The 10,471-nt window shown below is 37.7% G+C and overlaps 1 protein-coding gene across 2 annotated transcripts in view; it reads left to right on the top strand.

Moving 5' to 3' along the window:
* Oseg4 (intraflagellar transport protein Oseg4) overlaps nucleotides 1-10,023 on the top strand; it is a 600,898-nt gene extending 590,875 nt beyond the window's left edge. For both annotated transcript variants that reach the window (XM_071662283.1, XM_071662291.1), the window contains exon 24: nucleotides 9,660-10,023. In XM_071662283.1, coding sequence (XP_071518384.1) covers nucleotides 9,660-9,837 — 178 coding nt within the window. In that variant the 3' untranslated portion in view covers nucleotides 9,838-10,023. The remainder of the gene's footprint in view (nucleotides 1-9,659) is intronic.
* Nucleotides 10,024-10,471: the final 448 nt, after the last annotated feature.

Genomic DNA, 10,471 nt, shown 5'->3' on the forward strand with positions numbered 1-10,471 from the left:
ATGCTCACTTGTCACTTCCCACTTGACTTTTGCATCATCCCATCCTCATTACTTGCCAGGTTGAATTTCATCAACCACAACTCAGGCCAACTTTGGAGTCTGTTTAGGTCTCCTAGTTAGCTGAAGCAATCATTCTCATTGTCACTACCCACGTGACTTTTGAATCATCTTCAAGCATATTCAGGTTGGATTCCATGCCTTCAGGCAAGTTATTATTGTAAATTAAGAAGGGTAATGGTCCCTTTTGTTCTGACTGAGCTCACTATCTCATAAATCTCTAAAAAGTTAGTTACATGTGACTTTATTTCACTAAAACCATGCTGTATCTCACTTAGGAAATTTCTCATCTGCAGAAAGTTATGAACATGCTTTCCAATAATCGTTTCTAGAACTATACGCACCACATGTGTCAGAGAGACCAGTCTGTAGTTTGATAACTGTTCCCAGTCTCTTTTCTTATACACAGGTATGATGTTTACCTTTTTCCATTCCCCTGGTATTATGCCTTTTTCCAGTGACATCTTGAACAGTAATTCAAGCAGTTTAACTAGTATATTTTTACACTTCTACAGGACATGATGAAATTTCAGCAGGACCATTAGCTTTGTATGGGTCAGGTCCTTTTAGTATTTTGTTCATATCTTTTCAAGATATCTCAATGATTTTCAAAACTTCCTCCCCATTCACTTATGTTGGGGCTATAGCATCTTTCACTGTAGAAACATTATGCTCAACAATTTTTTCCCTCTTAATCCCTCACTGTAATTAGCTGCTCCTTAACTGATAAGTGATTCCTGAGAAGTTTCTTTGTTCCTCTTTTGTCATTCATTTATTATTCAATTACTTAAGTGCTGTTTCCAACTTCAGCGAGGTAGCACCTGGAATCAGATGATGAATGGCCCATCCACTCATATGCAAAAGATGCTTGTGGCATGAGAACCATGGGAGGTGAGCAGATTAGAAAGGGTAGTGAGTGGTGGGATAGAGAAGGATAGAGAGCGTTATCTCAGAAAGCAAAAGGATAGAGTGGGATAGAGAGCGTTATCTTGGAAAGCAAAAATGGGTATGTTTGAAGGAATAGTAGTTACAACAATGTTATTTGGTTGCGAGGCATAGGGTTGTACGGAGGAGGGTGGATGTGCTGTGAGGTGTGAGGTGGTTCGATTGAGTAAGTAACATAAGGATAAGAGAGATGTGTGGAAATAAAAAGGGTATGGTTGAGAGGGCAGAAGAGGGTGTGTTGAAATGGTTTGGACATATGGAGAGAATGAGTGAAGAAAGATTGATAAAGAGGATATATGTGTCAGAGGTGGAGGAAAGAAGAAGCGGGAGACCAAATTGGAGGAGGAAGGATGGAGTGAAAAAGATTTTGAGTGATCAGGGCCTGAACATACAGGAGGGTGAGAGGCATGTAAGAAATAGAGTGAATTGGAATGAAGTGGTATACCGGGGTCAATGTGCTGTCAATGGACTGAACCAGGGCATGTGAAGTGTATGGGATAAACCATGGAAAGGTCTATGGCGCCTGGATGTGGATAGGGAGCTGTGGTTTCAGTGCATTACACATGACAGCTAGAGACAGTGTGAATGAATGGGGCCTTTTTGTCTGTATTCCTTGTGCTACCTCACTGAAGCAGGGGTAGCGATGCTGTTTTCCTGTGGGGAGGGGACATGCCAGGAATGGATGAAGGCCAGCATGATTATGTGCATGTGTATGTATGAAGTGCCTGCATATGTGTATATATATGTATGTATATGTTGATGTGTATATGTATGTATGTGTGCGTATGTAGGCGTTTATGTACATATATGTGTATATGAGTGGATGGGCCATTCTTCTGTTTCCTGGCACTACCTCGCTGACGCAGGAAATAGTGATTATGTATAATAAATAAATATAAACAACATAGACATATACAAATATACACATGTACATATTCATACTTGCTTACCTTCATCCATTCCTGTTGCTACCCCGCCACAGAGGAATAACATCTCCCCACCTCCTTCAGTAACAGAGCACCAGGAAAAGACAAAAAAGGCCACAATTGTTCACACTGAGACCACAGCTCTTTATCTACATCTAGGCCTCACAGACCTTTCCATGGTTTACCCCAGATGCTTCACATACCTTGGTTCAGTCCATATTTGTTCTGTGCTTTGCTAATAGCTTGCAAATGCTCACTGGCTAGAATGCTGTTTTTATCTTTGTCATTGCACATCCCGAATATTTTTTACTTTGACATTTTTTGTAAAACCATTCCTTCGTGTTTCTTACTGTTTCCTCTGTATTTGAAGCTTGAAGTACCCATGCCTTTATTGCTTCACTAAAAAATTCACAGCACCTTTGAGTATAAAACCCTGGTTCTGTGATAGTGAATTCCATTTCCCAATCTATGTTGCCATAGAAATGATTGAATTTAAATAGTTCTTGTGATTATCCCTCCTCTTTTTTTCCTGTCTCACCTCTGCTCTTTTAATGTTCTCATTTATCCCATATTCAAACTTGAGCATTACATGATCATTTCTTCCAACTTGTGTATTGTGTTGTAATGTTTTGAATATCAATGCCAGTATGTGTGAAGATATAGTCCAGTAATGATGGTGTATCAGTTCCTCATCCTAGTTGCTCTGTGACATTAAGTTGAGTAAGGATGGTGCATTACTACTTCATCCTAGGGTTCTATGTGACATGTTGAAATAGGAAATTTTCCTGTATACATTTTAAAACACTTATGTTTTCATGACTCCATATCACCATGAGAATCCAAATTTCTGTCCCAAAATGTAAATTGCCATAATCAGTACTTCACCATTTCTAAGAAATGTGTGTTTCACTGCTTCATCCTGATTGTTCCTACATTATTATCATGATATACATGTTTCGTTCTGTGGCAATTCTTAGTTGGATTATATGCTAATAAAACTATTATATTCTGTCCTACTGTTACTGTTCCCATGGTATATTGTCTGAATAAGCCATTTTCCACTATTTCTTAAAACTTCATGGTCTCATTTATTGAAGGGGGAATATCCTCCCCTCCTTTACCTTTGCTTTCCTGTCTGGGCAGAATAGGTGAGATCTTATCTCTTTGGTAAGCTTAATTTCCACAACTCAAAAAATATCAAGTGTTTTATCCTTGTATGATCCCTACTGGCTATAGACATTTGAATACATTACTTTCTCAGACATTATCATATAATACTTCTGTGAATGTGTGTGTGTGTGTGTGTGTGTGTGTGTGTGTGTGTGTGTGTGTGTGTGTGTTGTCTGTGTGTGTGTGTTTGTCTGTGTGTGTGTGTTTGTCTGTGTGTGTGTGTGTGTGTGTGTGTGTGTGTGTGTGTGTGTGTGTGTGTGTGTGCTTTCATTATGTGGGACAGACCATAGAGGAGAGAACATTGAAAAATATTTCACTCAGATGATATCCTGTAAAAATTTTTCACATTTTTTTTATCCTACTATGCCTCCCCATTCTCTCTCTCTCTCTCTCTCTCTCTCTCTCTCTCTCTCTCTCTCTCTCTCTCTCTCTCTCTCTCTGGACAGAAACAGTAAAAGTAACAACAAGCCTGAATGGTACTCCCAAGAAATTGCAAGAGGTATATGGCACAGATGTAAACTCTATAAGCTTAAGAAATCAGACAGACAATCAGAAGACAGGAAACGTCTAGTCAAACAAGCCAGGAAAGAATACAAAGCTATTATTGCAAGAGATAGTACTATAGATCCTAAAAGTTTTTATAAAAAAACACTCAACAAAGTCGTAATGAATGATGAATCATCACCTTGGTCACCCGTTACTAGTGGAATCTCCCCAAGGATCTGTACTTGGACCTATACTTTTCATTATTTATAGTAACGATATTGATGAAGAACTGAATAACTTGGTGTCCAGGTTTACACATAACACAAAGATCAGCAATGCCATATTAACTGAAGAAGATAAGCTAAGATTATGATGCCATTAAACCTCGATAAACGTCAGCTGTTACAGGTAAGAAACCTCAGCAAAAAATTTGATTATGAACTAATGGGTAACACGATAAAGAAAACCCCTAGTGTAAGAGATCTAGGGGTCACTGTCTTCAATAACTTCAAACTGTCCCATCATTGTAATAAAGCTACCAAGAAAGCAAATAGGATGTTAAGATTTATTGACAGAAACTTTATATATAAAAGCAAGAGTGTGATGTTGCCACTATACTTTAGTTGGATCATATGTTGAATATGCAATGCAATTTTGGACCTCCCACCTGAGTAAGAATATTCTTAAACTGGAAACAGTGCAGTGAAGAGAAACTTAACTATCCCTTCCTTGTGTGAAAAACCATATGAGGAGAGACTGCGAGAGTCAAACTTGTTGTCCCTAAATAAGAGATGCCTCTGTGGCAAATTGATAGAATGTTTAAAATACTCAAAGGATTCAACAAATTTGATATTGAAAATTTCTGTACCGTAGTATCAGCATTATTGACACGAGGAAGTGGACAAAACTTAGAGGTTGCCGAGTCAATCTGGATTGTACAAAATATTTCTTTATTGACGACATTATTGAAGTGTGGAATAAGCTCTCAGAAAATTTGTTTAAAGCAACACCTTTAATATCTTCAAAATTAGGTTTGATCATCACTTATCACTCAGTGGTATTAAATGATTCATTTAATCATTCTTCATAATATAGTGGATATCGTGCTACCCTCTCAGCCACTGATCTCTCCATAGCCATGCTGCAGTAACATACCAACATTCATTAACCCATGTCACCCGCTTTGAGAGAGTAAGTAAGAATTATGGTATCATTCTTCAACATCAGGAATGATATAGGCATGGTAAGTCAGTAGGCTGGAGCTCAGTTTTATGCTCAGTATTGTCTTTCATGAACATATTCTTGTTCATTCTACATTATGACTTTCCTATAAAAATTTCCTTTAGGCATATTAATCCTGCTGGATATTTTTCTACCTCTTTACCATCTGGCATGCTGCCGGAAAGTGTGGAAGAGGGAAAAGAGCCTTTGCTTTGCTAACCTTTTCTTCTACTGCTTTTAAAGGAACTGTTTTTGTTTTTCTTATATAAGTGTTAAGAATAGACCATCTCATCTGGACCTTGGATCTGTTTATCTATGTAACTCTCTTTCTCTCAGCTGTGACCACTTTTGAGTTAATCCCCATAATCTGAAAATTGTGTAAGCTGCTAGCAGTCAGAACTGTGCTGGTCAGTTATTTCATCTTTGTAACAATCTTTGATTGGCTGGGGGCAGACTCAAAATAAGTGAGCTGCTGCAGCTGTGGTTGAGTGGTTAGCAAAGGATAAGGAATGCTAGTGCTTCCTCACCCCCTCAAGAAATACTGAGAGTTGGAAGGTCTTAACCCTGATTTTCTAACATATAACTTATAGAATGTTTGTTCTAGTTGTAGGACTTTCCCTCATATAAGAGATATTTTTCAATTTTCAAAATATGTATTTTTCACTCCATCTCTTATTTACCTTCTTTTTCAGCTCATGTAGCTTTTTTTTTTTTTGCCTCTTCCTGCACCTCTCTATTCTCTTTCACTAACAGTTTAACTTCCTCATTCCACCATTTTAATGCCTGTCTCCTCACTGTTCTCAAGACCCTACCCACCTTATCAGACAGTGACGACAGGGGGATGGATCATGGGGACTTATCACACCTTGGCCTGAAAATAGCTGGTCAGAAATCAATTGAAATTAAATTGAATTTACATGAATATAAGATCAGTCCAAGATTAATTAAAAACACTGAAAATGAAACTGTCAAACTGTTAACCAATATTTTCAATAAATCTCTCCAGGATGGAATAGTCCTGCTGGACTGGAGACTTACAGACATCACTCCTGTATATAAAAAGGGAAGTCACGAATTGCTTGTTAATTACTGTCCTGGTAGCATCACATCAATTACATGTAAATTTCTGGAGTCGATTATTAAAGATGAAATTGTAGCCTACCTGGAACAATCACTCTGATCAATAATACACAGCATGGTTTAAGAAGGCACAGATCATGCCTTACAAACTGCCTTGAATACTATCAATAATCATTCAATACCCAAGACAAGACAAAAGCAACAAATATATTTCTGGACTTCCAGAAAGCATGCAACAGTCTCCTACATTAAATTGATATATAAAGCCTGGGCCTTGGGGATTACTGGTTCCATAGCAAATTGGATAGAAGCCTAGTTACATGATGGGATGCAGAGAGTTCATATGAATGGTGATTCATCACCATGGTCACCCATTACTAATGGGGTCCCCCAGGGATCTTCACTTGGGACTATACCTTTCATCATTTATACTACTGATATTGATGTAGAGCTGAACAACTTAATGTCTAAATTTGCAGACAACACAAAGATTAGCAATGCCATATTAACTGAAGAAGATAGGCTAAGATTACAAGAGGATCTAGATAAAATCAGCAAATGGTCTAAAAATTGGCAAATGCCATTTGACGCAAGTAAATGTCAGCAGTCACAAATAAGAAATTTCAACAAAAAATTTAATCATGAACTGATGGGCCACAATATAATGGACATCCACTAGTGTGAGGGATGTAAGGGATCACTGTCTCCAACAACTTTAATTTCTCCTAGAGTTGTAATGAAACTGCCAAGAAAGCATGTTAGGTGTTAGGATTTAGAAACAAACTAGACGTACAGAAGTGAGGATGTGATATTGCCACTATACGTAGTTAGACCCCACCTTAATGTGCAGAGCAGTGTTGGATCCCTAACTTAAGGAAGGATATTCTTGAATTGAATTGGAGGCAGTGCAGCAAAGGGCAACTAAATTTATTCTTGCCTTGTGTAACAAATCATATGGGAATATGAGAATTAAACTTGTTCTCCCTCAACAAGAAGCTTCTCCAAGGCATATTAATAGAATGTTTTAAAATTCTTAAAGGATTCAAGAATGATGATATTGAAAATTTCTTGTCAGTAGTACCAGCACCACCAGTAAGAGAACATAGACTAAATTTAGAGGTGTGAAACAAGCTCCCAGAAAATTTTGCTCAGAGCAACAGCCTTAGTATCTTCAAAATTAGGCTTGATTATCACATTTTACTCTCTGGTATTGAATAATTCATTTAATCAATAGTCATAACGTTGTGGTATATCATGCTACCTTTTCAACCACTGATCTCTCCTTGGCCATGCTGCTGTAACATACCAGCAATGATTATCCTGTGTCACCTGCTTTGAGAAAGTTAGAATTATTGTATCAATCCTCAACATCAGGAATAAAATAGACATGTTAAGTTGAAAGGCTGGAGCTGAAGTTAACCTTACAATTGTCTTTATAATAAAAAGTGAAGGGATGTATGTCATTGGTGATGGGATACATGACATATTTATATTCATTCTACCTTATGACTTTCTTATGTAAATCTCTCTCTCTCTCTCTCTCTCTCTCTCTCTCTCTCTCTCTCTCTCTCTCTCTCTCTCTCTCTCTCTCAGTATTGTTAAGGCCAGACCACCTTGCATGAACCTGGGTCTGTGTATCTGTGCAACTTTATGTAACACGCACTTCTCTAACACATACAAAAATTGCTTCCCTAAATACCTTCCACTTCTCTGCCACTCCACTTGTATTTGTTTCATTTACTCTCACCATGTGCCTCTTTTTACTCAGTCTTTCTATTCATTTCTGTATATAGGCCCCTTTTCTAAGTTCACTCACTCTCATCACTTCTTTCACACATCATTTTCTCTTTTCCTTAAACCACTACAAGTTTTAACCCTTGCCTCCACCAAGAAATTATCAAACATCCTATGCCCCCTCTGGAAGTACATCCAACAACCTCTCTTTACATGTATGTCAGTTAGTAAGTATGCCAACAATGCCAAATGACCCATATTCAACCCAACCAAGTGCACATATGAATGCATTTTACCTTATACCAAGGAGGTGCATAGTGAAAGCACAAGAGAACATATGAGATTAACAGTCAAAAGAACGAATGAGGAAGTAGTAACAGGCAAAGAACAAGTGATAAAGATATGGAGAGATTATTTTGAAAGTCTTTCAAATATGTTGGATGATAGGGTTACAGATAATTGTTTGGGATAAGATGGCATGCATAGTGAGTGTTCTCCTGAAAGGTTTGGTGAAAAGAAAGTTAGCGAAAGCCTTAGGAAAACTGAAATGTGGCAGAGCTGCAGAAGTGGATGGAATTGCAGCTAAGTTTCTCAAAAAGGGATGACAGTATTACTGATTGGTTAGTCACAATTCTTAATGTTTATATGGCCCAAGATAAGGTGCCTGAGGATGTGGAGAATGTGGTGCCATTACATGTATATAAAGGTAAGAGGGAAGAAGTGAGTGCTTGAATTACAGAAGTTTGAGTCTTTGAATATAACTGGTAAGATGTATTGGAGAATGGTGATTGAGATGATGGTGGCTTTAACAGAGAATTTTGTGAGGGACGAGAATTGTTCCTTCAGGAAAGGTAAAGGATGTGAGGACCAGGTGTTTGCTGTGAAGAATTTGTGTGAGAAATTGTTGGACAAAGAGGATGAATAGTATGTAATATATATGCACTGAGAGAAAGTGTATGATAGATATGACAGATATGCATTATGGAATTAATGGAAAGTTATTAAATGCATTGAGGAGCATTTCTCAGCACAGTAAGACATGTGTGCATGTGGGAAGGATGGAAGGAGAGCGTTTCTTGGTGAAGGTGGGTCTGTGTCAAGGATATGTGATATCATCATGCTTATTCAGTCTGGTATGCACAGGGTGGTATGGACATGAATGTGATGGACTTAAAGTCAGGGATAGGTCTTGGCATACTGGGTTGAAGAGTGGCATGGGAGGTGAATCAGTTGATGTTTGCAGATGATACAGCTCTTTTGGTGGATTCAGTAGAGAAACTCCAGATGAAAGGAGAATGATGACTGTGAATGTAAACAAGAGTGAGGTAAAGAGATGCAGCAGGGATAAGAAAGAATGGTTTGAGAGAGAATGGGAGGACCAGAAGGAAGTGGAGTGCTTCAAATATCTGGGCATAGAATGATGCAGGCTAGTGACAATAACTCCAACCCTGGCCAGTCACCTACATTTCCCCTTTACAAGGCTTCCATCATTAACAAACAATACACAGTCAGACATATTAGTTATCATAAACAGATTTATTTCCTTTGACAATGTCACCCCTCCAGAAATGGCTAATCATCATTCTGGATATGTATGAGTCACTCAGACACTACCACTCTGAACAGATCCTCCTCCTAGCACTTCCATCACAGACACCTTGCCGGTACCAACAAAATACATCAAACCACTCTACAAAAATGAACACTGCTATCACACAAAATTCTGTTCACTTAATACACATCATGTACTTTACACCCTTGACATTAAAAACAAACACACACAGCTACTCAGTGTACTCCATGTAGATAACATACAATTACCCCTTATCCAAAGAAATCAGACACCCATATCCTCCCTCCCTCTCTTTATATGTAAACAAGACAGACAACAATGACAAGAAGGAAATCATAGCACCTATATATCACAAATTCCCATTCACCAGCTACCATAGAACAGATCACAAACAACAATAACAGTCTTGAAATGTCTATCATTAATGTTCCATAATTTGTAATGACTCCATGCTATTATCTTTCTAGGGTAAGTGTTTGCCCCAGCTGCAACACACGATTTGCTTCATGCATTGTAACAGGGAGACCCATAATGGATGTTACAGCAGTGTGGACATGCCCAGCCTGCAGTCACTCAGCATTAGAACAGGATATGACTATGAGGACCCACTGTCCTCTTTGTCATGCTGTTATTACATCCCATTAACTTTCTAAAAAGTGACTAGGAAGTGTTAAGTGATTTAGAATTGTTAGAATCATATGTGAGTGTATAGTTTGCAAAATATTTGTAAAATGTGTGAACCTTTCCTTTTCAGTTGTAGGTCATGCTTGATTTATGTACAATGACAAAATCATATTCTTTATCATAATCTATAATAAAATCTTCTATATGCTTGTGTATATCTTTATCATCTTCAAACCACTTTCATTATTCAGATTCATATTAGTTCATCATTTTGATCATGTGGTGTGATGGCTCATGCAGAGTAGCCTTTCTGGCACTTTGATTTTGCTAACTGTATTCCTTCTCATCATTAATGTGAATATGGTGGAAAGTGTCATATAAATGAATGTAATAATAACACCAAAATTCTAGATTTTGGAGCACTGAAAATTATGGGAGAAAAAGTGAAATAGACGTAAAATAAGTATAAATAAATGCCATGGAACATCATTTACCTTATTTGGTAATCAGGAAATTCACCATCCTGTTTATCTTAAACCATCCACAATAAATACACCAAAGAAAACAGTCATTATATTGAAAGACATGGCCAATGTTTCAGAGCTTATTAAAATTAGTCAAAGAGAGATAGTAAGAGGACAAAAAAAAATAGAGT

This window comes from Panulirus ornatus, chromosome 1 (assembly GCF_036320965.1).
Source record: "Panulirus ornatus isolate Po-2019 chromosome 1, ASM3632096v1, whole genome shotgun sequence".
Lineage (NCBI taxonomy): Eukaryota > Metazoa > Arthropoda > Malacostraca > Decapoda > Palinuridae > Panulirus > Panulirus ornatus.